The sequence below is a fragment of the Brassica rapa genome, chromosome A06 (assembly GCF_000309985.2).
Source record: "Brassica rapa cultivar Chiifu-401-42 chromosome A06, CAAS_Brap_v3.01, whole genome shotgun sequence".
NCBI lineage: Eukaryota > Viridiplantae > Streptophyta > Magnoliopsida > Brassicales > Brassicaceae > Brassica > Brassica rapa.
In genome coordinates, this window is record NC_024800.2 from 16,315,514 (window position 1) to 16,343,378 (window position 27,865).

A 27,865-nucleotide genomic window follows, 5' to 3' on the forward strand; every position below is an offset into this window, starting at 1 on the left:
TGAAGTTACGAATCGTGTTTTCATCGCTATCGGTGATTCTTGTTATTCGATTCCATACTTCTGAAGATTCAGATCTCGATCTCACCAATGGCGAAACAAGGAAGAAAGATGAGGACTCGAACCACCGTCTCTGACTCGGAGACCTCTGCGATGCGAACCAGATCTCAACATTCCGCACCTGATCTCGAAGACGATGAACCAGATATCGCACCTGTTCCACCGCAGAGAGCTCGACCTCTTCACAATCAATCAACAGGATCGAACCAGTCTGGTAATCAATCTATTGATAACACTCACAGTCCTTATTTCTTGCATTCGGCGGATCATCCTGGTTTAGTCATTGCGAATCAGAAGTTAGATGGCACAAACTATAACAACTGGTATATTGCGATGAGGATGAGCTTAGATGCTAAGAACAAGATTGGATTTGTGGATGGATCGTTATCAAGGCCAGCTCAAGATGATCCTTTATTCAAGATTTGGAGTCGATGTAACAGCATGGTTAAGTCGTGGCTATTAAACACTGTGAACCAGGAGATTTACGATAGTATCTTATACTATGATGATGCTGTTGAGATGTGGAATGATCTTTACTCAAGGTTTCGTGTCAGCAATCTCCCAAGGAAATATCAGTTGGAGCAAGCTGTAGCGACTTTGAAGCAAGGAGCTATGGACTTATCTGCTTACTATACTAAGAAGAAGACATTATGGGAGCAACTGTCCAACACAAGAATTTCCACAGCAAGAAGATGTCAATGTGATCATGTTAAGGAGTTAATGGAAGAAGCAGAGACAAGTAGAATCATTCAGTTTCTTATGGGGCTTAATGAAAACTTTGCCAACATTCGTGGTCAGATACTGAACATGAAGCCTCGGCCAAGCCTCACTGAGATCTACAACATGCTTGATCAGGATGAAAGTCAAAGAATTGTAGGTTCAGCTCAGAGTTTGAACAGTCATCCTGCTGCGTTCCAAGTGCAAGACACAAATGCTTCCGAGAACAGTCAAGTGCTTCTGTCTCATGGTGGTTACCACAAAGTGAAGTGTTCTTACTGCTCTCGCCTTGGACACACAGTTGACAAGTGCTACAAAAAGCATGGATACCCGCCTGGAATGTTCAAAGGGAAGAAGTCCAACTCTGTTGCTTCTACGAACTTGGCTCTCACTCAGTCCTCAATCATTCAGGACAACGGTCAACATGAAGATGTCTCCTGTGATCAGTTCTCTAAAGACCAACTCCAGTCGATGATCTCGTATCTGAGTTCTCAACTCCAAGCTCCTAGTATCACGCCTACTGAGAAAACCATTGCCTCGACTTCAGCTTCTGCTCCTGTGATTTCACAAATTACAGGAAGCCTTTCCGGTAACTTCATTTCCTTATACAACCATTCTTATCATGACATGCTTATTTCGTCTACGAATAAAGAAACAGATGTGTCTCTTAGAGCTTGGATCATAGACTCAGGAGCCACTCACCATGTCAGTCATGATAGAACCCTGTTTACCGATTATAAGCCTTTAGATCAAACCTATGTCACTCTCCCAAACGGTTATACGGTTAGCATAGTGGGCGTAGGTTGCATTCGTTTGACTAACTCTATCACCTTGTTCAATGTGCTTTACATACCTGATTTCAAGTTCAATCTGTTGAGTGTTAGCGTTCTTACAAAAACTTTGAATTCTGAAGTTTCTTTCACTGCTAATGATTGCTTTATTCAGGATCTTACTCAGGCATTGATGATTGGTCAAGGTAGTCAAGTTGGCAACTTATATTTCTTGGAAGTCAAAAACAATCATAGAACTTTATCTTTTCAAGGTATGTCATATGTCTCTGCTGTAGTTGACTCTATTACTTGGCATAAAAGGTTAGGTCATCCGTCTATGTCTAAAGTTGCAACCTTGTCAAAAGTTCTTAATCTCCCAAATTCAAAAATTAATAAAGACCATTCTGATGCTTGTCACGTTTGTCATTTATCAAAACAAAAACATATTCCTTTCAAACCTAGACACAACATGAGTAAAAATGCATTTGATCTTCTTCACATTGACACTTGGGGTCCGTTTGCTGAACCTACAGTAGATGGATCGAAATACTTCTTGACTATTGTTGATGATTTTAGCAGAGCAACTTGGGTTTTCTTAATGCGTGCTAAATCTGATGTTCTCAATATTTTCCCTGACTTTGTTAAGATGGTAGCAAACCAATATGATGTCAATGTTAAAGCTGTTAGATCTGATAATGCTAATGAACTTCGTTTCACTGAATTCTATGCTGCTAGAGGAATAGTTTCTTATCATTCATGTCCTGAAACACCTGAACAAAACTCAGTAGTCGAAAGAAAACATCAGCATATTCTTAACGTTGCAAGAGCTTTGTTGTTTCAATCAAATGTGCCTTTGAAATTTTGGGGTGAATGCATTCTCACTGCGGTTTTCTTAATCAATAGATTACCTTCCCCTGTTTTAAACAACAAATCACCTTTTGAGAGACTAACTAATAAGAAACCAGATTATGAATCCTTAAAAACTTTTGGGTGTCTTTGTTATGTTAGTACCTCAACCAAAAATAGGCATAAATTTGATCCTAGAGCAAAAGCGTGTGTCTTTTTAGGTTATCCTTCAGGGTACAAAGGTTATAAGCTGTTAGATATAGAGACACATTCTGTTTCCATTTCTAGACATGTGCTTTTCCATGAGGATATCTTTCCTTTTGCATTATCATCTCTAAATGATAATGTCAAATCTTTCTTTCCTCATGTTTCATCACCTGCTGTCCCCGATCTTGTGTTCTCTAAACCAACATCTTCTGATGCACATCCTTCTCATGATGTGTCATCTTCTACGGTTCCTCTTCCCTCTGGAAGTCGACCTATCCGAAACAAGAAACAACCAGCCAACTTGCAGGATTTTCATTGTTACAAAATTGATAATCCCTCTTCCTCTTCAACACCCTACCCAATGGCCAATTACATCTCATATACTTCTCTTTCTGAGCCTTTTCATGCTTTTATAAATTCTATCACCAAATCAAAAGATCCCCAAAGATTTTCAGAGGCAATGATAGATCAGATTTGGCGTGATGCTATGAAGGAGGAGATCAGATCTCAGGAACGAACAAAGACTTGGAGTGTCTGTTCCCTGCCACCTGATAAGAAGCCTATTGGATGTAAATGGATCTATAAAACTAAATATCATGCGGATGGTACTGAAGAAAGGAAGAAAGGTAGACTCGTTGGCAAGGGCTATACACAGGAAGAAGGCGTCGATTATCAAGAAACTTTCTCACCAGTTGCTAAATTGAGCACGGTACGAGTTTTAATTGATGCTGCTGCTAAGATGAAGTGGTCTCTCACTCAGTTAGATGTTTCTAATGCGTTTCTAAATGGTGATCTCGACGAGGAGATTTACATGAAACTGCCACAGGGTTATGAAGAGTTAATGGGTGTCTCAGTGCCTAAGAATGCAGTTTGCAGATTACATAAGTCGCTATATGGTCTCAAACAAGCGTCTCGCCAATGGTATCTGAAACTCTCATCTACTATTTTGAAGATGGGTTTCATGAAATCCCGAGATGATCATACTCTGTTTGTGCGCAATGTTGAGGGGAGATTTTTAGCAGTATTGATATATGTGGATGACATCTTAGTTGCGAGCAACAATGATGATGAAGTTCAGAGGTTTGTTGGTGAGTTGGAATCACATTTCAAACTTCGCAATCTTGGTGAAGCCAAATATTTTCTTGGCTTGGAGATCGCACGTTCGGCAAAGGGTATTTCAGTGTGTCAGAGGAAGTATACTCTCGAGTTGCTAGATGACACGGGTTTTCTTGGCTGCAAACCATCTTCTATACCACTTGATCCTACTGTTCGTCTGTGAAAGGAGACAATTCCTCCCAAAGACGGTTCCAAGATTGTTCATGAGATGGGTTCTCTACTGTCAGACCCAAAAGTATATCGTCGCATGATGGGAAGATTGATGTACTTAGCTATTACGAGACCTGACATCTCGTATACTCTCATCAAACTCTGTCAGTACTCTTCAGCTCCTCGTGATGCACACCTTCGAGCAGCACACAAACTGCTTCGATATCTGAAGGGCACAGCTGGACAGGGTATCTTTTATGCAGCTGATGGTAATTTTGATTTGAGAGGATTTGCTGATGCAGACTGGGGCTCATGTCCAGACTCACGCAGATCTATAACAGGATATGCTATGTTCCTTGGAGATTCTTTGGTTACATGGCGTTCAAAGAAGCAGCGTACTGTCTCTCGAAGCACAGCGGAAGCAGAGTTTCGCGCTCTTGCGGATGCCTCCTGTGAGATTGAATGGCTCCTGCGAATTATGAAAGATCTTCAGATTCCTATGACATTGCCATCTCATCTCTATGGTGATAATACAGCTTCACTATACATCGCCAACAACTCCGTCTATCATGAACGAACCAAACACGTTGATCATGACTGCTATACAATACGGGAACGCATTGATAATGGCATGATCAAGACGATGCACGTTCGTACTCATAACCAGATAGCTGATGTTCTCACAAAAGCTTTGTATCCTTCTCCATTTCGGGATCTCACTTCCAAGATGGGTGTTTTGGATATCTACTCACCTCCATCTTGAGGGGGGGTATTAGCTGGTTATTTATGGTTATGTTGTAAATGTAATTTAGCCGGTTTAGTTTGGTTTAGAGTGTCTATATATATACTTGTAAATGACACTTTACGGTTACAGAGAAATAACAGAAGATCATTTTTCACATTCGAGATGATGATCTTCACTCTCTATTAGAACCAATGATATAGATTCCAACAGAGTCACATGAAAGAATTAAAGTTTTGAATTATTATTCGATAAAATTTATTAATTATTACATATGTATGAGATGAAAGGAAATACGGATATAATAATTAATTAAGCCAAAACAGCTCTTGCGGATTCTAATAGACCTCTGGACAATCAATGTGGTCTAACTAAGCGTCTCTACCTGATCAGTTTTTATGATACGAAAAACCATAAAACGGAGAGAAGTCTGGTTTAGAAACCCAAAATTTTCCTCGGAAACGGAAGGTTTGAGATTCTCGTTGAAGAGAGCAAAAATTTAAGTCTGGAAAATCCGGTTTGGCATCAGTGGAGTTCCTGTTGGACCCAATTTTGGGTAATACCTTAACGAGCCGTGATCAAATACATGGGCTTTAGAGAGCTGAAGCCTATAGCAACTGATCGAGTTCAAAGAAGAGTCGTCGAGGGTGTCGGAGATCGCGGAACAAGAGTCGAAGATCTCTGAGCCGTTACGAACATCACGGGATCAATTTACTATTTACTATAAAGGAGGAAGGAGGAACACGAAGAGGGACACGTTGAAAACCCTAGAGAGAGAGAGTTACACACATACATCGACTTTATTTTCTCCCGTTCTTAGATCCTTTCCTTTATCGATCTCACTTGTGTAATTCGATCTAGTTCAACTTATTGTATTCGATCCTATTCATCAATAAAGTCTATTTTTGCCTACCAGAAACTGTTAACATCGTTTTGTTCTAAAGATATCGTTGCCAACATCTTTTATCTTCCCTAGATCAAACTCCCGATCACTATCAAATAATTAGTGTAGATTTTAGGGCAATCTTTACATAAGCCTCGCTATCCGTCATATTTCGCCAAGAAGGAAGCGGACATCCAGGAGGTTTGAAATGCCTTACCGAGTGAGTAACACTGTCCGGATCTTCCGTAATAGGGCAATCCTTCGAGTGCGAGAACTGCCAATGAAACGGTTTAGCAACAGTCGCTTCACCTGAGACACCGAGACGATGGTCTGAGCCATTCGTTTTCGCCTTCTTCGGGGGGGGGGGGGGGGGGGTCACGCCCCTCCAAACCTGTTGGGCTACTCGACACGAGCAACAGACTTTTCACCTTTGAGGTCCTTGGCCTCTTGGGTTGAAGCCCGCGGAAGTCAGGTCTCCATACGAAGAACTTCTGTGAGTGTTTCGCTCACGTCTCCGGATCGAATGCGTTCCGCATTAGCACTACCAGTTCGAGTTTGCACCCTATCGGAATCGCGAAGGTTTGATCTTCTCGAAGCCATGTTCCGTTGACGAGCCAAAAAAAAATTAAATGACACACTGTTGTAAGTCTCAGAACAAAGCAAAGCTTTATAAGGATCAAGACCTCGCCGTATCTCAACGACCTAAACAAAGAAAATCTCGAAGGATAAGGAAACAAAGATATTCCAAAACATTATGCTTATTCGTTAAGAATATCCAAGATACCACGATCAGAGATCGCGAAAGACAAAAGATACTAAACAAATAAAAAAAGGAGAAGAAACAAAAGATTTTAACTAGTAACGGAATCATCGGGGACAGACGACCCCCCGATTTGATCCGCCGAATCAACTGAGACTTGAGGAAGACCGAGCTCGGAGATCGACCAATCCGACACAGCGGCTGAAGCGACGAGATCCTCACAATCTCCTTCCATCTCCTTTAAACGAGCAAGCTCAGCGTCCACAGTCAGACCCCCATCCTTGAGCTTGTTCAGAAGGTCAATGTTGGCGATCACTTCTTGCAGCTGGATCTCAACAGACACTTTCTTCTTCTTGCTCGTCCATTAAGGACTCAAGGATTTCCCGGTACCGGGTCACAATAGCACGACGAGCAATGCGGGAAGCACGACAAATGTCCCGACCTCTCTCGACCTCAAGCGCCGCGATTCTCACCTTTGAGCAACAACTTGGGTCGTAAGAGCCTTGTTCTCCAGGCAAATACTCCTCCAATCTTCAGTCAAAGCCGCGATCTGCTCAGCATATTTCTTCCCTTCTCGCTTGGTGGCTTCGAGCTCCTTTGAAATCCTTTTGATCTCGGAACCGCTGCTCTTGATCTGTTCATCATTCTGAGAAGCCACGACGTGATCTTCCATCACCACAATGTATTCGTTAAAAGCTTCCATCACATGAGAAGAAGTGGAAATAAGCGAGCGAATACTTCGAAGCAAGTTTTCAAGGAAAATAAAGCAAGAAACGAACCTTGGAACACGCCACCGCAACCTTGGCGTAGGATTCCTTCTCGGCTGAGGAAGCAAGAGATGGAGACGGCAACCCGCAGACCTCATACGACCAGCGAGGGAAATTAAGTCACTTTGGGCCGCAAAAAAAGAACCATCTCCCTTAGGAGCAAACCTAGGGCGAGATGGACTGGGTAAGGCACCCTCCGACAATTGGCATAGTTTGCGAGTCGCTGCAATGGTCTCGTCTTCCGAGCTCGGGCTCAGTGAGACATGAGGCCGCATCTCTCCCGATACGTCTTCATCGTCAGAGTCGTGAATCGAGATCAAGGGAGATTTTCCAGAAAATCGACCCCTCGATGAAGACCCAGAAGTGCGGAACGACGACCTCCTCACAAGCTGATCGATCGGAAGACTGGGTCTGAATGGAAGGAGTCGCTACGACTTCCCGGGAGTGTTCGGCCTTGTCCTCAGAATCCCCAACCAAAGGAGCCCTGTCGGTCCCCTCTGGCATAGCAAAAACAGCTTGAATCCGAGCTTGGTCAAACGTTGAACAGTTTGAACAATCTCTCCAAAGAATCCCGATCAAACCACGAATCTCGTATGACATCAAGGAGCTTCCAGAAGGAGCTGAATCGATCAAAGAAAAACGAAAATTTGAGTCACCAATTCCCCAAAGAGAAAAATCGACAGATAGACAAAAGAAAACTAACCGATATTCTCGCCCCAACGCCGAGGAAGTCGACAGAAGTCGAATTCACCCATGGATGCTCGATCCATCTTAAAAACAAAAAACTGTTTGCGCCACTTCTCATCACGATAAGGGATGTCCTCGATGACGTTGCGACCTGGGCGCGGAGACACGAGGAAGGTACCAAAGTTCTCCTGGTTCTGCTTCACCAGAACGAGCTGTCGAAACTCACCAAGGCCAAAAGAAAGACCTTCCTCCCTTGCCCTAACCAAAAGAAAGTTTGATAAGATATGAGTGAGCGATAACCCAAGCTCCACCAGAATCTAAAGTACTGGCTCCGGGATCGGGAAGATGAGACCACAAAAATGAAAGAAAGAAAGATAAGCTTCGTAGTAGCCTTATCACACAGTTTCTGGAGTCTCATGCGTACCAACCAAATCAAGAACGATCACTCCATCGACCCGTACGCCTTGTAAAGGTCCTCGAGATCATCGGCTTTAGAAGTCGGACGCGAAGAAGACATCTCAATCTCAACGAACATAGAGTTTCAGAGTAAAGGAAAGAGACGAGAAAGAGGAAAAGAAATTGAGGCAAAAAGAAGATTTTCTACGTATATATAAGCCACCTTAATGGCTCTATCATCGCTTTCAAGAAAAACAATGATGACATAGTCTTCGCCCTAGCGGCGGCTAAGATAGCCATTACCGATTAAGATAATAATAAAAAAAATGCGCCAACAAACGGCTTATTCAAAAGCCATCATTAAATCAAATCCAAGCGGTATCGGTTACAAAGCGACGAGACCCGGGTTAAATGATAACCGCCTCTTTTCTTTTCAATCAAATCAAAAGAGGCTGGGGGAAAAATGTTGGACCCAATTTTGGGTAATACCTTAATGGGCCGCAATCAAAGACATGGGCCATAGGGAGCTGAAGCCCATAGCAAATGATCGAGTTCGAAGAAGAGTCGTCGAGGTCGTTGGAGATCACGGAAAAAGAGTCGAAGATCTCGGAGCCAATACAAACATCACGGGATCGACTTACTATAAAGGAGGAAGGAGGAACACGGAGAGGGACACGTTAAAAACCCTAGAGAGAGCGACACACATACATCGACCTTGTTTTCTCCCGTTCTTAGATCCTTTCCTTTATCGATCTCACTTGTGTAATTCGATCTAGTTCAACTTATTGTATTCGATCCTATTCATCAATAAAGTCCATTTTTGCCTATTGGAAACTGTTAACATCATTGTGTTCTAAGGATATTGTTGCCTACATCCTTTATCTTCCCTAGATCAAACTCCCGATCACTATCAAATACTTAGCGTAGATTTTGGGTTCTACAGTTCCCTTACTAGAATTCACATTATTTATAAGGTTCCCACTATAAGCTGCCGCCGTAATCAAAACCTACACCGATTTGATTCGGTTCACCACCTGATGGTCAACCAGTTTCCACTACTACAATTTCCACATCACTGTAACCGACTCGTTTCATGCCTGAGTAAATCATCAAGCTGTGCATCAAACCATAAAGTGATTTTCAAAGTTTCCAAACAACACTATTAGGTAGTATTTCCCCTGGTTTTATGTACACCTTGGAGGCAACATCACGTAGATTTCCTCTCGCAAATCTTGTGGGAACCAAAATTCGCACTGTCGATTATCCGTAAAATAAGCAAAGATAGGAAACCCTAAATTTCCTAGAAGTCTCGGATTATCTGCATAAACACACGAAAACGAAAGAGACAAAGATAACAGAATATCTAAAGTAAGTTGCACAGAGGCGGATTATTGATTGACAAAGGGTAAAGTTACGGACAGAGTTTCGCTAGCCAAGTTAATCTCGAACAAGGACGAAAAGAGTTTAAGTAAAAATCAAACCGCCTAAATTCTAAGTTTTCCTAAGTCTAAATCTTCTCCTCCTGCGCCTTTATCTTTAGCTCCCCTTATAAATGCTTTCTGGGTCATTTCCTGTGCCCCTTTATCGCTTCGCAGAAATATTCCTTTTCTTCTGGATCTTCACCGTTATCTTGGAAACTTGATATTTATGTTCCGATTTTGCGAGATTTATTTTCCACAGCAAGTTAAGATACGCTCATAGCATTGTCGGGCTCAATTTCGTATGAAATCGTAAATGGGCCTTTAGCCGTGTTCTAGGCCTCTTTGGACCGTTTTTCGACTTAGACGTTTTTATGAATTCTTCGAAAGAAAGTTTCTTGACGCGACGTCAATTTAACGAGGAAGTCCACTTCTCGTATAGTTTAGACAATTATGGTGTTAAGTTAACCATTGCCATTTATACTATAAACATGGACTTCATTCGGGAAAATGAGTCTGATCCGTCGAGGTTTGGTGAAAGGCATAAGGTCTGGTCCGCGTCGTCTTACAGCGAGTCGGAAGGAGTCAGACGGCGCGTTCGAGCCAACTCATCCATTCGGCGTGTTAGACTGCTCGTTTGGTTCCGTGATCTGTTTCTCTTGAGTCTTCTGCTTCGGAACTTTTGTCGAGAGTGTGTTGAAAAATCTTTTGTACAGAAGCGAAATTATTAGACGTTGATTTCGAGATAACCGTTTTTGACCCCACCAATTAACCCCCAGCTCGCAAGTTTCGAGCAAGACTCTTGCGGGTGAGTGATGGTGTTAATCGAAATCCGAGGTTTAAAATTGATTTTTCTCGAGAATTGTTTTCTGATTATTTTGATGCAGAAAATCCCTTCAACTTTTATTTTTTTCTATAAGTATTGAGCTTCCCTTCCTCGTTCTCTCCACATTCTCTCAATTTCCATGTTCTCTTTGCATTTTCTCTAAGAAATTTCTCTCCACCAAGATGTCTTCTTCTAGCAACTTTCAGAAGAGTTGTGATGTCGAGATGAGCAATGCCGCCGGTGCAAGTTCGTCGGGTCCCCCTGTCGCCGGATCCGTTCCAGCTCACATCGCGGAGTTTCTTTCCTTTCAAAGTGAGTTGGCTCGTCGTGAGGCCGAGGAGACGGTGAACCCTACACGTGGCGTGTCTCGGAAGCCTGCGGCTCCAGTCGATGCACTGACTCCCGAGTTCCTCTCGTACTCGATGATGTTCCCGCCGAAGGGGTGGTCATCGCGGACGCATCGGCGCCTAAGGGCGAAGTTCAGCCATCGGGGTCTTCTATGACTCTGGTTCATGTTGTTGATGCTGAACCGTTTCACAAGTCAATGCCTCCACCCGAAGGCGTGATTCCGGCCGCTATGCCGAAGAGTCATAAGAGGCCGAGTACTAACCCTAACGCGGCTAACAAGAGGAGTTACACCAAGGACTCCGAGGCTGCTCCTCTTCCTCCAAAGTGCTTGCACATCGACGTTTTCTTGATTGAATGCCTTTTCCTTTTTGTCTAGCAGTTTGTTTTGTTGATCAATGGGATGATCAGCGAGTACTGATCAGAGGTCGAACGTCTTGCTAAGGAATTAGCGGAGTCGCGAGAAAAGTCGTCGCAGCTTGAAGGGAAGTTGAAGGTTATCGAGGACGCTCATTCCCTCGAAGAAACTCAGTTCGAGTCTCAGATTGGCGAACTTGAGCGTGACCTTGGGAAGTGGAAAAAGATATGAACTCCAAGAGGAGGTCTGATGGAATGAGGGGTCGCACAAAGGTTGCGGAGTGGCCTTTGATATTCACGAACCAGATTGTTGCCGGATGTGACTCACCGGTCCAACAAAGAGGCGATCTTGAACCGTTGCTTGATATGACTCACAAGACCAACGGACAAGGGCGTTTGCTTGGAGCTACCACACCAAGAAAACTAGAAAAGTTCTAAGCAAAGAACAAAGAGTAATGACTCAAAATTGAAAGGAAAAATGGAAATGATTTTATTAAGAGAAGTGTTTGCATATTTATAGTAGAAAAAGACATAAAAAGTATTAATGATAGATCTAGATCTAGATCTGGATCTAGAATTAAAGACAAAGTAGAAAATATCTTGAGTTCCAGATCTGGTCATAAATGACTAATGTCCAGGTTCGTCTGAACCAAGTGGTTCCTTCGCAGTAAGGAGCAGGACGGACGAGGCGCGTTCTGGACAGTCGGCCGGGTAAGGCTCATGCATCATTCTGGTTCCAGCACGTCCCAAGTCCTTGGACAGTTGTAGAATCCTTGCCTTAGAGAAATTTTGATCATTAAAGTTCAAGAACTGATCATACTGGCCGGCTGATCCATCAGTTTGCTCGTCGGGACACTTGGCTCGGATCAGACGGACCAAAAGGGAAAGACTATGGTCTGTCTCGGTTTCCACTCGACCCAAGTGAGTTCTGGCTTGACAATCAGTCTTGGCTTGGCGAGTTGGTCGGGGAAGACGGGCTCCGGTACGGTCGGTTCGGTCATCTGGACGTGGTTCCAGCCTTAGCTCCTTTTCGGCTGCGTGCGGGTCGATCCGGTACATGGCTCGGTCGGTCTGTCTGGAACGGTCATCTGCCTGAACCTCAGTTGGAATGATCTGATCGTCCTGAACTCCATCCTGGCCTGGTTGCATGTACTGAGGCGCATCAGGAAGACTGCAAGCTTTTTGTTTAAGGCGAAAGAGGCGAAGATGGCTAAGTCCTCGGAGTTGCGTCGGCTAAAATGGGAGGTCAAGAGTGGATAGGGATCAAAGGTTTGCGCAATCGAAGAGGATAAGGAATCTGTTCGTACCAAATTTCAGACCCGTTTGGCGAGGAACGCCGATTCCCTCGATTCCTTGGCGGTCTTCCACGCCAGGAACTTGGCCTTGGCAGGCGTTGAGGAAGGGACGATCGAGGTCGGTGAAGCGCCTCCGTCTACACTAGCCGAGGAGGCGACACTCTCTGCTCGTAGAGCAGAGTTAGTGGATGCAAAAGGAGACTTTGACCTGATCTTCGCGGGCCTGTACTCCGAGTGCATCCTTCCGCCTTGCTTGGGCGAACTCGAGGGTCAGGATCCCATAGTCGAAGAGGGCGGAGACAGCGCTGTTCCGAACCCAGAAGGGTGATTGGGGAAGGCGGGGCTCCACGCACCGAGGATGATTGAGTTTGCGGTCTCGTGTGAGACTTTTTAATGTTATTATTCATTGAGTTTGCGGTCTCGTGTTTTTATCTTGGGACTGGCCGGTTGTGACTTTGAATCCCCGTCGCTTCTGCGACTTTTAAATGAATTTTGTTTTTGCGTTTTTAAGAGATTCTCGAGTCATTTATATGGGTATTGAGGGAAGACTACGAGTTGTCATCTCGTCATCTAACTCTGGGTGAACTGATGTATCAGTGATCTGTTTCGAGAGTTTTCTGCAGTGCGTAAACTTGCGGGATTTCTGAAGACGCTCGAATATCAGGCAATACACAAGTTTTGGGATCTCGTATCAGGGTGTTTGATACTATGACTAGAGATGTTAGAGACCAGTGTGCTGGGTTTAGGGAAAGACCTAGGTCAAATCACGGCTTTAGGGGCTGAGATGACTACTCTGACTTACGTTTCCCGTATCATTTTCGACCTGATTCCATCCCGCTTTAAAGTCCGCGATATGTTATCGGCTCATATTACTTGTATGGTAGGAATCGAGCATCTCTTCGAGGAAATTTTTTAAGTCTCCCGAAAGTGCTGACCAAAAATTTTGGATTTTTTATATAGCGCTATTACCCTTGTGTGGGGGTGTATGAGAGCTATCTCTACGAGATGGTTTAGTCTGTTTAGGACGTTAAGAGTTTGTTGTCATCAGAAAAAAATATCGGTAGATCCTACTGTTTTTGTCTCTTCGCGAAGGATACGTGTTAAGAAGGAGTGTGTGTTTTATGGTCGTGGATGGACAGTTCTTAAAATGAGTATTCCTTTTCAGAAATTTTTTGACGAAGAAGGAGTCCTTTGAGCGTTAGCGATGTCTCGCTTTGCCGAAGGTTGAACTTTATACATCGTTTTTGAAGTGATGGAGCGTTCTGATGATACACGGATTTTCGGAGGTTTTTCCGCCGTGTTAGCTTAAAAAAAGTTTCAAAAATATCGAGTCTGGGAGCGGATAATTTGAACTTTTGGGAGTATACGAGTTTACGTATACGTACCAACTCCCCCCCCCACCCTTTTTCTATAAGGGGGGGACGGCTGAGCTCGTCGTGGGACGAATTGCCTACATTCCCTCTTCAGGGATCAAGCCGTCTCATAGTTCAGTTTGAAGTGTTGCTTAGTGGTAGTATTTCTTGAGGTGCATCGCGTTCCAAGTTCTCAGAATTTTGATGTCATGCATGTTCGCAATTTCGTATGCGCCTGGTCGGACCACTTTTATGATTTTGTAAGGTCCTTCCCAGTTCGCTCCGAGTTTTCTTGCTTTCTGCTCGGCGGTTTTCTGAAAAACTTTTCGTAGGACTAAGTTGCCTTCTTTGAAACTGCAGGTGCGTACGTTAGAGTTAAAGTACTTTGCGGCCGCCTGTTGATAGTTTTGGATTCGTATAAGAACTTGGTCTCGCGTTCGTTGGTTAGATCAAGCTCATCGAGCAACATTAGATTGTTAGAATCTTCTTGTTCTGGGAGCAATCTTTTGAGTACTCCAGGAAATTCGACTTCCGTCGGGATCATACATTCTACTCTGTGCACGAGGGCGAATGGAGTTTCTCCCATTGCGCATCTCAGGGTAGTGCGATGTGACCATAAGACTCCTTCGAGTTCTTCGGTCCATCTATCCTTTTTGGTGTCCAATCGTTTCTTAAGCCCATCAAGGATGGTCTTGTTAACAGTTTCGGCTTGGACGTTGCATTGTGGGTATCTAGAGGTTAATTTGGTCAGTCGTATCTTCCACTTTTCGAAGAAGGCTTATAATCTGGTCGAAATAAGTTATGATCCATTGTCCGTTACGATTTCGTATGGGACTCCATGTCGGTAGACGATGTTTCTCCATACGAAGCTTTCGACCTGGGCGTCTTTAATGCTTGTGTAGGAGTCTGCTTCGACCCATTTTGAGAAGAAATCCGTCAAAACCAGCAAGAACCGTTTTTGTTTTGACCTATGCATGGGTCCGACTATGTCCATCGACCATCGCATGAACGGATATGGTGTTGAGATCGATGAGAGGACCTCTGTCGGTTGATGGATAGTAGGGGCGTGCCTCTGGCACTTTTCGCATTTTCGTGCAAAGTTCAAGCAGTCTTTAATCATTGTTGGCCAATAGTGTCTGTGGCGTGTGATTTTGACTGCGAGGGACCTTCCACCAGATTGATTTCCGCATGATCCAGAGTGGACCTCTTCCATTATCTTTCGTGCTTTCTCCTCTTCTACACAGGTCATGAGCGGTCCAGAAAATCTCCACTTGTAGAGTTCTTCGTCAACCAAGACGTACCGTGCGGATTGGGTTTTAATCTTTCGGGCCGTCCATTTTTCTGTTGGGAGTTTCCCGTCAGCGATGTATGCAAGGATCGTCTCTGTCCAAGGTTTGTCGAATCCTTATTCAGATTGCTCGGAATCTTGTATTGCCTTGACATTGATTTCGTCGACATCGCCGTCGGGTGAATCGATCAAATTTATGATGACAAGCGGCCCGATGCTAGGATACTCTATGAATTCCATGGGAATTACCCTGGTCAGACCCGAATCTGAACTGGACGCCAAGGCGTCTAAGGCGTCGGCCATGGCGTTTTCGGCACGAGGAATCAGGGTGAGAGCAAACTGATCAAAAATTTGAGCCAAGTTTTGAACAATTTTTAAGTAAGAGTACATTCTTTCGTCCTTTGTTTCGTATTTCCCTCTGTATTGGCTTGCTACAAGTTGGAAATCACAATAGGTGTGAATGTTGTGTATCTTTGGTCCATGAGCCAGTCGTAAGCCCACGATTAGGGCTTCATACTCGGCTTCGTTGTTTGGAGCAAGGAATATCAGTCGGAATGATTGTTCCAGCACTTCCCCTGTCGACATGAGTCGAATCCTGACCCCGGAGCCTTTTTTGGACGAGGATACGTCGACGGGGAGGATCCTGTTCGAGTTGGGCTCTTCGTTAGTCATGCACCCCGCGGGGAGTTCTACTAAGAAATCAGCGAGTATCTGCTATTTCGCGCAAGATTTTGCTCGATACTCAATGTCGTACTCGCTCAGGTCGATTGCCCATTTTGCTAATCTTCCAGATTGACTAGGGCTATGCAAGATCGTCCGCAGTGGGAATGATGTGAGCACTACGATTCTATGGGACTGGAAGTATGGCCTTAGTTTTCGTGCTGACATTACGACCGCAAGTGCCAGTTTTTCCATCATCGGATAAAGTGTCTCTGCATCGAGCAAAGTTTTTCTTACGTTAAATATGGGCGTTTTGTCGCTGCGTTCCTCTCGGATGAGGACGCCGCTCACAGCCGTTACTGATACTGCGATGTACATGAACAGTGGTTCCCCTTCTACTGGTTTTGCGAGCACCGGGGGAGTGGCCAAGTAGTGTTTCAGATGGTAGAAAGCTTTTTTGCATTCTTTGGTCCACTCGAATTTCTTGTTCCCCTTCAAGGTGTCGTAGAAAGGCAAACACTTATCCGTTGACCGAGAGATAAAGCGGTTGAGTGCTGCGACTCTTCCAATCAATCTCTGCACCTCTCGCTTCGTTCTGGGGGATGCCATTTCGATCAGCGCGGTGATCTGTTTTGGATTGGCCTCGATTCCACCGAAGATGACGAGATACCCTAGGAATTCTCCGGATGCTACTGCAAACCTACACTTTGCGGGGTTGAGTTTCATATTGTGTAGGTTTAGCCTTTCGAAGCATTCTTGGAGGTGAGTGATATGATCTCGCTCTTCAAAGGATGTTATGAGCATATCATCGATGTAGACCTCCATTGTTTTTCCGAGTTGTTTGGAAAACATGCGGTTGACGAGTCGTTGGTAAGTTGCGCCAGCATTCTTAAGACCGACCGGCATCACCCTGTAGCAGTAAGTGCCGCGGTCAGTTATGAATGCGGTTTTCCCTTGATCGCCGGGGTTCATCATGATCTGATTGTACCCGGAGAACGCATCCATGAAGGACAAGAGTTTGTTCTCTTCCGTCGCTTTGACCAAGCGATCGATGTGTGGTAGTGGGAAGCACACTCGCCACATTCCGTTTTTCTTTTTGACAACGACTGGGTTAGCGAGCCAGTCAGGATACCTCACCTATGGATCCGACTTTGAGGAGTTTTTCGGCCTCATCATTAACTGCACCAGCGCACTCTGGTCCCAACTGTCGTCTCTTTTGTTTGAAAGGTTTGAAAGTCGGGTCGACGTTGAGCTCGTGACATGTGATGTTGATATCAATCCCTGGCATGTCCTCTGCGGCCCATGCGAATGTGTTCAAATTCTTTTCAGAGCAGCTATGAGCTCGACTTTCAAAGACACTCAGGTTCGTGCCGATTTAAACAAATCGATCTGGGAATGCTTCGTCTAAGGATACCGAGACAACGGGCTCGCAGGCCGGCTTGCGTTTTCCTTCCAAAGCTTCGGCTACTCGTGACTGCCAAAGGATTTCAGTTTTGTCTTGTTTTAGAGCGTTGTCAACGGCAGGCGATTTCTTTTTCTTTTTAATTTGAACCTCCGCCGATGGGTTTTTTCGCTTTAATTCTGCAGCGAAGCAGACTCGCGAGATTCTTTGATCTCCCTAGATGGTCTTGATTCCGCGAGGGGTTGAGAATTTGAGACACATGTGGTATGTTGACGGGACTGCTTGCATTGAATTCAGCCATGGAGTTCCTACGATCGAGTTATACGACGCGGGTCGATCGATGACCAAGAACTCCACGATTTTTGTCATGCTGCCGGCCTTAACCGAGAGGTTGATTGTGCCGAGAGTCATGGTAGCTTCCCCCGAGAGTCCTACTACCGGGTTCAGATATTGGGTGATTTCGGATGGATTGATTTCCATTTTTGCGAGGGTGTTTTTGAAGATGATATCGGCCGAGCTTCCGGTGTCGACCAATATCCTTGCGGTATCGATATTCTGGATTGTCAGCTCGATCACAAGGAGATCGTTCAGAGGTTTGACCGGATCAGCCGTTGCTCTTTCCTTGAAGGAGATGACATCGCTGCCTGTTTGATTAGGAATATCGTGACTCAGACGTTCGATGTTTTTGAGTTAGAAAATCCGATCCCCCACCCCTCCTTTCAGCCCCAAACTGTGGGAACCAAAATTCGCACTGTCGATTTTCCGTAAAATAAGAAAATATAGGAAACCCTAAATTTCTCAGAGGTCTCGATTTATCTGCGTAAACACACAAAAACGAAAGAGATAAAGATAACAAAATATTGAAAGTAAGTTGCACATAGGCGTATTATTGATTGACAATAGTAAAGTTACAGGGTTTTCGAAAGACAAGACAAACAGAGTTTCGCTAGCCAAGTTAATCTCAGAACAAAGACGAAAAGAGTCTAAGCAAAAATCAAACCGCCTAAATTCAAAGTTTTTCTATACTAGCAGAGTTTTTCTAAGTCTAAAACTTCTCATCCTGCCCCTTTTGCTTTAGCTGCCTTATATATGCCTTCTGGATCGGTTCCCGTTCCCCTTTTTGCCCCTATGTTAAGTTTATCGCTTCCCAGAAATATTCTTTTTTTTTCTCGATCTTCATCGTTATCTTGGAAACTTGACATTTCTCGCAGGATCTATCTTCCTCTGTAGGTAAAGATACACCGTCAAAGCATTGTCGGGCTCAATTTCGTATGAAATCGGAAGTGGGCATTTAGTTGTGTCCTAGGCCTCTTTGGGCCATTTTTCGACTTAGACGTTTTTACGACTTTTACGAGTTGAACTGCTCATTTGGTTCCGTGATCTCTCTCTCTCTCGAGTCTTCTGCTTCAAAACCTTTTGTCGAGAGTGTGTTGAAAAAGCATTCGTACAGAAGTGCAATTTTAGACGTTGATTCTGAGATAACCGTTTTTGACCCCAACAAATATCCATACAAGAAAGTTTTGGAGATGTCAAGTTGGCTTCGATCACTACAAGAAAAATGAGTTTTAATAGCAGACCGGAATAGCGTTTTTTACGATTGTGCTATGGTTGACATATCCGTTAGTTTTAGATAGCGTTTGTATATTTGGAAACGCTATGATAAAGTAGTATATTTGGAAACGCTATGATAACGTATGGTTTTATATGTAACACTTGAATTTAATAGCAAAACATGATTAAAAATGCTATGTTTGGTTTTTGAATCCCTAAACCCTAAAACAAGTTTTTAAACCCTAAACTCTAAATGCAAACTGTAAACTCTATTTTAACATCAATTTTAAATTTAACTTCAAATGTTAGATATAAAGTAAAAAAATTTAATCTTTTCTAAAAATTTATCTCTAATCTTAAAATCAATATCCCAAACTTTTAACTTTTAAATCCTATTACTCATACATTATTTATTCTAAACTCCAAATTTTAAATATAAACTCTACAAGTAATTAAAAAATTATCAACACTAAAAATTTTATTCTAAAAGTTTAAACTAATCTCTAACACTTAATATTTACAATTTCTAAAAGTATTTATCTCCATATAATATTAAAACTACAATAAAAATATCCATAATTAGTAATCTCCTTGTGCTTAGAAAAAAATATAGTAATCCTCCTACTATTCTTTCATTGGCCGAAACAAAAAGTGTGTGGATTGCAAAGTGTACACCATTGATTAAATTCATTCAATGGTTCAGATTAATTCAATCTGTGTTTCTTCCTCTTCCTCTCTCGTGTCTTTGTTATACAATCAGACCACAATTCATTATTCTTTATAGTTTCTTTTATTCTTTTTTTTTCAGATCTTAAACAATTTTTTATCTTTGTCTTCTTCACTACAACACTATCTCTCTCTGCACATCGTTTTTCTTTCTTCTCTACGATCTCTCTCTCATCTCTATTGTTTCCTTCTTCAAGGCCAACCTCTCATCTTCTTCTCTGTATCTCATCTCTTCTCTACCTCTGCTCAAGCTTGCCCACGTCTTCTCGTCATGAATCTCGAACTGTCGCGAGTTCTCCATCTCTGCCGTCGCCGTCTTCTGATCTGTCTCCTCCTCTGTTCCGTGACGAAATGACTTCTCCTCCCATACTTTGTGAAAATTATACTCCTCTACTTTGTGACAGCTCTGCTAGATGACGCGTCCTCTGCCTCTCGCCTCCGTGAAGTCTATTTACCGTGATGTCTCTCTCCCTCTGTGCGCCGCCTCTCCTCCACTCATCTACGCCTCCAAACCTCCTCTCCTCCACAACAAGCCGAAGATAGCTCCTCCTCTGCCACAACCCTACATCTCATCCTCGCTGGAGACAGCTTTGCTTCTCGTCGATAGTGCCATGGCGGCTCGTTGGAGAACAACCAAATTAGGTTTAGGTGTTAACTGTATAATTTTTGTTTTAGGTTTAGTTTTTTTAGTTAGGCTATTTTGTAACTATTTTAATTGTAAACCAAATTCAATTATTTTGTAAATCAAAATTAATATATAATATATATTTTTTTTTTGTGATTTGTATTTTTTTTTGTTTTTTAATAATATAAATAATAACGAAAATTATACGCTATTAAAACATATTTAATTGCATATATAAAAGCGCTATTGTATATAATCATAAGATAGCAGTTTAAAAAAGCGCTATCTAATGTGCCATACCTACTATGACGGGCGATGATACAGCGTTCCTTAAACCGCTATCGTATCGTTATATAGCGTTTTTCGTCCGCTAATAAAACCCATTTTTCTTGTAGTGGATTCCAGTTATTTACCGTAGAAATAACTATGAGTATTTTTATCGTATTCATTTTTGCCATATGAGAGAAGATATCAACAAAGTCTATACCTTATTAATGTGTATATCTTTTGGCTAGCAGACATGTCTTATATAAGCTCCCATCTGCATTAATTTTCACTTTATAGACTCACTTTCATCCCATGACATTTTTGTCTGAAGGAAAGGACCATATTAGATCATGTGTTAGTTGTTTCCAGAGCAAGGTGTTCCTTATTCATTGTCTTTAACCACTTATCAAATGTATTACTTTGCGTGAAATATCTAGGCTTTGGATGTAAGTTAACTACAGAAATATATGCTATGTAATAATCACACAGATTATCAAGGGACATATATGCAGATAAAGGATATTGAATGTTCATGTCGAAATCAAAGATATTGCAGTAATCGCAATGAAGATAAATTGACAGCTTAGACAACAGCTTAGTATTATCCCAACTGAATTAGGAACAGAATTATGAAGAACATATTGTACATTCACGATCGTAGAGGGTTGACCAAGATTTGGGGTAGCGATCTCTACTACAAGAATTATATCGTTGCTTTATCTATTCATAGCAGTAGACTCATGTGGAGGTAAGAAGAAGTCTGAATAGGAAATAAATTGACATTTGGCATGAGAGAAGATGTCTCATGAAATATAAAATCTCTTGATATGTATGACTTATTATTTTCATATCCATGACCATATAGCCATTATAACATGCATGATAACCAAAGAAGATGCAAGTTCTAGACCGAAGCTGAACTTGTTTTTGTTCGTTGAAAAAATTAAACATTAAGCTAAACAGCCCAACACCCGAAGACCATTATACTCCACTTTTTTAAAAGATAAAAACCTCAAATGAGACTTTTCTTTCCATATTTTTGTTGGTAGTCAGAGGATAAAAACAACTAAAGTAAGAACATATTTTCCCATAATTCCAGTGGCACCTGAGGCTTTAACTTAAGAGAATAAGGAACAGTAAGGATGTGTTAATGCTTCCCCTCAACCACATCATTATGTGCACAGGGCCGGCTCAAACATTGACTTTTTTGTCCTAATAAAGCCTTTTTTAGGCTATTTTATTTATTAGGTAAGACGTTTTATTTCAATAAAATATTCGATATAATATAAGTATAAGTTAAATGTAAAAGCAAAAAAATAATAAGCCAAGCTTACAAGTTACAACAAAAAAAAAAGAGGCGACATCAATCATTCATTGGTCCAAATTAAACCGATCAAATTTATCAGTTTTTAACCGTGTACTAATCATAAGGCCCATGAAGCTCAACATTCTTTTAAAATAATTTTGTTGTCTTCTTCCTTTGTACTTAAAGAACAGAACTGTGATCTGTCGAGAACAGTCCGGTGAACTGTGAGCACACAGGCCACAGCACATTATGTGCCCCTTGTCTCTGGGCCCCGTTATGTGCCCCTTAGTCTCTGGGCCCTGGGCGGGTGCACTGCTCGCCCTTATGCTTGAGCCGGCCCTGTATGTGCATGAGTTTCAGGGTAAGAATGGAATTGAAAAATCTCTTTCCTCTTAATCAGATCCACAAGTTTCAGTTACTGAGCATTATCTGACCGCACTACAGTGACCATTGTTTAATATTGAGTCTTGATCTTCTTTTGAAAGTCAGGAAAGACATATAAGACCTCCTTTTGGTGCGAATAATACAAACCCAAGTGGCACTTCATGTACAATGGTAAGGAAATGGATATAACCTTCCACAATTGATATAGAGAAAGTATCCCATACATCAATGTGTAAAAGATCAAAGGCATTATCTTTTATTCTTTTGTTTAATCCATGTAATCTATTATTATTACATCGGTTTTAGAAATAGATGGATGGTCTAGTCTATTATGTCATATATTGTCATCAACAACAACATTTGAACTTACTGCAAATTGTTGTTGAAGTGAGTTACAACCTTTATTATCAGCTATATTAAAGACGTAAAGGTTGAATAACTGATCACTCTTCCCAATCGCCAATTCCTTGGTATGTGCATGTATCATACAAGAATCCATGTCAAATGTAACTCGGCATCCTAAATCCTTGGTCAACTGGCTTACCCTAGGTAGTTTTAGTCTGAAAACATGTATATACAAAACATTAGTTAATATCAGAAAATTCTTTAATTTAATGTTGCATACCCCCTGCAATTTCACTCCAAATCATGTTGATAAGGTGAAAAACGTATTCATTGGATCAGAAAGTCAAGCAAATAAGGGTCTATCATTTGAGACATGATATTTAGCTCCACTGTGTATCCTGAGAAAATTATATTTCTCTTAGCTATTACATATGCCAACGAAATGCAATGTAGAGTTACATAAAGCGTTACTTGGGAGTGTTAATGTGGTTCCACCAGTAGAACAAGTCACATAATTCACTTGAGTACTTGGAGGTGGAAGTTGTTAGTTAAAAGTATGCAATGACTCCTTCAGTCTGAACCTTTGAGAGATTGTGTAGTGACCCAAATTTTGACCCAAAGAATTCAGGTCGAAGCCCAAATCCATTCCTAGAGGTCCAAGGTATTTTTTTTATAAAAACCCACATTTATCCACTTTAGTTCCTCACAAACTTTATGCAAAAGAAGAAGAAGAGTTAGAGAGAGAGTGAGCTAAGAGAAGAGGTGTGATCTTTTACAGTGAGTGGGTAGCCGGAGCTCGTCGCCGGAGCAACCGTGTGCCGTGATCACGTTCAGCTCGACACCACCGTTCGCAACCCTAGGTAACCACCGCAAAACCGCCATGCATTTAGTTCAGTTTCGGCCGTTTTAGTAAATCACCCATAACTTCCTAACCACTGCGAATTTCGTGCATGCAAGACCACCATCGTGTTCCTCTCGTCGAGACGAAGCCGTAGAGGAAACCGCTAGAGCCTCCCGAAGTTTCGCCTCTGCGCGGGCGTGAAACGCACGCGCCGTCGCCGTCCGCCGGAGCCACCGCGCATTCCGGCCACTCGCTGCCGTCTCCGACCAACGTTCGCTGGAGCCGCCGTAACCGGCCACCGTCCGTTCGCCGCCGAGAAGCTGCCGCCGCGTCGCCGCCTCGCCGCCGTCGCCGCCGTTGATTTTCCGGTAAGCCGCCGCCACCCTCCACCGTCGCCGCCGGTGACTATTGTCCGGTGACTCGCCGACGACTCGCCAACTCGGCTGAGTCGACCCGGTGAGTCAACTCGGTGACTCGGTTAACCGGTTGGATTGACTGGTTTAAATTGATTTAGGGTTGGTTAGGTTAAACCGCCGGTTAAAATCAATTGGATTACGGTTAAGATAAACCGGTTAGATAGATTAATTAATTAATTAATCAATTGATGGTTAAGGTAAACCGGATGGTCCAATTGGAATCGATTTCGGTTGAGTTAAACCGGTTGGTTTAAATCAATTCCAATCTGGTCAAGGGTTGACCGGCTTGGGTCAGAGTTGACCGGGTTGACCTTTGACCAGCGTGTTGACTTTTCCGTAAACCTTGACTAAACCCGTTTTAAACCGTTCGAAAGCCGTTCCGACTCAGAATTTCGCCCTGATTTCAGATTTGGAATCTATTTGAGCAGCTGGAGTTCATAGATACCACGTCTTCTTGTTGCTAAGGTGAGGGCTTCTCCGTTTAAATCCCGAACTAGTTTAGTACTACCATTATGGAAAGTTTAGTTTCGAAACATGATCCGTCTCTGTGAATCGAGTCTGTTTGAGAGTCTTGCTTGTTCATTATTGATATTGATTGTTAAACCGGAAATAGGATAATAGAGGATTCAACGGTTGATTGAAATGATTGATGTTAAGAACTGTTAAATATATATATATATATATATATATTTATATATGCTAGTCCATGTGTTGAGATTGCGGGGTGCAGAGGTGATTGCACTAGGCCGCATGTTTGAGAGATCGCGGGGTACGGAGATATCTGTACTAGGCCGTGTGTTTAGCGGGGTACAGAGACGTTTGTACTAGGCCGTTTTGTTTGAGAGATCGCGGGGTACGGAGATATCTGTACTAGGCCGTGTGTTTAGCGGGGTACAGAGACGTTTGTACTAGGCCGCTTTGTTTGTGGAGATTGCGGGGGTACAGAGTGGACTACTGTACTTACGACGCTTGTAGAGTCATATATAATTATATCCTTATAAGGAAATGCGGTATGCTATTATCGCATTGGTTGTAGCATGTCTAGTCCACTAGACATATGTTGATTGTTTTGTGTGGTGTAATAGACGCCGTGTTTGTTTCATGCTAGAGCTAGGCCTACATTTTAGTAGTGCTATGAACTCAGTCAGTGGTTTGCGGTTTAGCATCCCCATACCTCACTGGGCGATTCCCCTGTCGGTCACCCCTCCTTCTTTCCCCTTTCAGGTGAGACCGATGAGCAGGAGTGATTATACCGGACCGGTGCTTTTGGGCTTTTACTACTATCGAGCTTTGGACTTCTATCACTTTTATCGTTTTATCGCTTTTGGGCCTTTGGGCTCCTATCTATCGTTTATGTTATCTCGTATTTCGGACTTTCGGTTTATGTCGTACTTTATATTTCGAATGTTATCGTTATTGGGCCTTTAGGCCTTGTGATATTGTATTGACTTTTATATTTATAAATGGAGATTTCATAAACTATTATTTATCGAATTGTTTTTATTATTTCGAAAGTGACGGGTGTCACAATTTTGGTATCAGAGCGGGGTTCCGTCCCAGCTCCGACCCGGGATGGCGATTTTGGAGACCTGGTTTTATTCGGTTTTATTCGATTTTAACGGTTTTAGACGATTTCAAAATATTTTCGGGGATTTGGGAATTTTGAAAATGAAAATAAATAGCACATTTCCGTTCGGTATCACTCCTCTTTAAATGTTGGTATCCAAAGTTCAACAGAAGCTTACTTTTTCGCTTTCCCTTTCAGATGCCGCCTAGGAAGAGAGTTGTTCGTACTCAGACCGTCAGAGACGCTAGAGAGGTTGAGGCTGAGGACGAGCATGTCCAGCCCGCAGTTCCGCAGCAGGCGGCTCCGCCTATTGATCAGGACGCTTTGAGACAGATGGTTCAGGATGCGGCTAGGCAGGCTGCATAGGAGGCAGTCCAGCAAGCTGCCCATGAGGCTGCCCGAGTAGCTGCTCAGAAGGTTGCCAGACAGATGGCTGCAGTTCAGCAGGGTCAGCAAATTCCACATGGTCCTCAGGTTCAGGTGCAGCAGGGTCCGCAGATTCACATGCAGCAGGCCCCACCTGTTCAGGTTCAGCATGATCATCAGGTTCCACATCAGCCGGCTCCAGCTCTGCAGTATCCTCAGGTTCCCGTTCAGCCTGTTCCAGGAGTTTTTCAGGTTCCACCGCCACCACCTGCTTTCCCAGTTCAGGTGCCCGAGGTTGATGAGACATTTATCAGGGTGTTGGGACAGATGAAGTATGTGAGTTTGGAGCATTTCAGTGGGACGACGGAACCTACAATTGCTCACGATTGGAAGCACAGTTTGGATAAGTGTTTGAAGACCATCTCGTGCCCGCCAAGGCTCAAGCTTAACATCGCTGAGCTTTATTTGCGTGGAGATGCATCAATCTGGTGGGATGGAGTGAGATTGATGCACCGTGGTGAGCTGACATATGATGATTTTCTGTACGCGTTCAACAAGAAGTATTTTCCGAGAGAAGCTTTGCATGAGAAAAAGAATGACTTCGAGCATTTGAGGCAAGGAGCAAAGTCTGTGAGGGAGTATGAGCGGGAGTTTAAGCAACTCCGCAGATTTGTGGGTAACACCATTGATGACGAGGATCTGATCAGGAGGTTCTTAGATGGGATGCGAGTAGAGCTTCGTGGTAGATGCAGTGTGGTTACCTACACCAGTTTGGAGGATCTGGTAGAGAAGGCGGCTGTGCAAGAGAAATGTATGGTAGAGGAGCAGAAGTTCTCCAAAGCAGTTCAGCCTAAGGCCGGAGGGACTTCGGGATCACAGAAGAGGACTTGGGAACAGACTGGAACACCCCATTGTGGGCGTTGTCGTCGCCAGCATTTTGGGGAATATCTACAGTGCTTTAACTGTGGTCTGTTTGGGCATATCTCGAAGAATTGTAGGAAGCCGCCACATACTCAGGTTGCAGCGCCAACAGCGGTAGTAGCACCAGCAGCGGCAGCGAGGAACTGTTACGGCTGCAACCAGCCAGGTCACATTTACAGAGATTGTCCGAGGAGAGGCAATGCAGCGCTTCCACCACCACCGAAGCGTCCAGCCATCGCTCCACGTGTGTTTGCGTTGGAGATCCCCAGGGAGCTGAGCCGATAGCGGGTATGTGACTTTTCCATACTTATTGTCTTTGAATATTTTTGGTGTGTGGTTATCATGTGTAGTTAGTAAAAATCTCGTGTAGGATCGGTTTCGGTTGGAGGAGAGTCAGCTTATACCTTATTCGACACGGGAGCATCTCATAGTTTTGTGAGTCCGCACTTAGTCCGGTCTTGGTCTTTTCGGAGTGACTTCGAACCGAAGGCTAAGCAGATTCAGACTGCCGGCACGGAGAAGTTGGGAGCAGTTGGCATTCATCACGATGTACCAGTTATTCTTGGAGGAGTTGAGCTGCTCGGAGATTTGACGGAATTGGAGATGAGCTTATACGATGTTATACTTGGGATGGATTGGTTGTCGCGACATCGAGTAGTCTTGGATTGTCCGAAGGCAAGAGTTAATATCCCTAGAGAAGAAGGAAAGATCATTTACGAGGGCATTCAGACACACCGGGAAATTCCTATCGTCTCCATGTTGCGTGCAGAAGAATTATTGGAAGGTGGAGCAGAGGGATTTTTGGCAACCATTTCGATGGTTAAGGAAGACGGTAAGCAGAAGCTGCATGATATTCCAGTGGTCGCCGAGTACGAAGACGTTTTTGAGGCTTTAAAAGGGCCACCACCAGCTAGAGCGGACGTTCTTACGATAGAAGTAGAGCCAGGAGCAACACCAGTTTCACGAGCTCCATACCGTCTCGCACCAACTGAGATGGCAGAGTTAAAGAAGCAGTTGGAGGAGCTATCTGATAAGGGGTTTATCAGACCGAGTACTTCACCGTGGGGAGCACCAGTGTTGTTTGTGAAGAAGAAAGATGGGACTTTTAGACTTTGTATCGACTATAGAGGTCTGAACAAAGTGACCATCAAGAATAAGTACCCGCTCCCGCGTATCGACGAGTTGTTAGACCAGTTGCAGAGAGCTTCATGGTTCTCTAAGATTGATTTGGCATCGGCATACCACCAGATTGCGATAGCTGAGGGAGATGTGCGGAAGACGGCATTCCGTACACGTTATGGACATTACGAGTTTGTGGTAATGCCATTTGGGTTGACGAACGCACCGCCAGCATTCATGAAACTCATGAATGATGTGTTTCGAGAACAGTTGGATAAGTTTGTGATTGTTTTCATCGACGACATCTTGGTTTATTCTCGGAGTAGAGAAGAGCATGCTGAACATTTGCGGATTGTGTTGGGTAAGCTTCGGGAACATCAGTTGTTTGCC

General features: G+C 43.3%; 1 protein-coding gene across 7 annotated transcripts; it reads left to right on the top strand.

The window, feature by feature from the left end:
- Positions 1-16,694: 16,694 nt before the first annotated feature.
- LOC117126258 lies at positions 16,695-26,829 on the top strand. Of its 7 annotated transcripts, none has more exons than XM_033274079.1 (4): positions 16,695-23,105; positions 23,203-23,542; positions 23,910-23,967; positions 25,268-26,829. In XM_033274079.1, the coding sequence occupies exon 4, from the start codon at positions 25,499-25,501 to the stop codon at positions 26,639-26,641; it is 1,143 nt and encodes a 380-aa protein (XP_033129970.1). In that variant the 5' UTR covers positions 16,695-23,105; positions 23,203-23,542; positions 23,910-23,967; positions 25,268-25,498; the 3' UTR covers positions 26,642-26,829. The 7 variants fall into 7 exon arrangements, 6 of the variants coding, with proteins under 6 accessions (XP_033129970.1, XP_033129974.1, XP_033129972.1 ...); XM_033274083.1 differs by having other exon boundaries at positions 23,203-23,454; XR_004448792.1 differs by lacking the exon at positions 25,268-26,829 and adding an exon at positions 24,727-25,008 and having other exon boundaries at positions 16,703-23,105.
- The last annotated feature ends 1,036 nt before the right edge of the window (positions 26,830-27,865 follow it).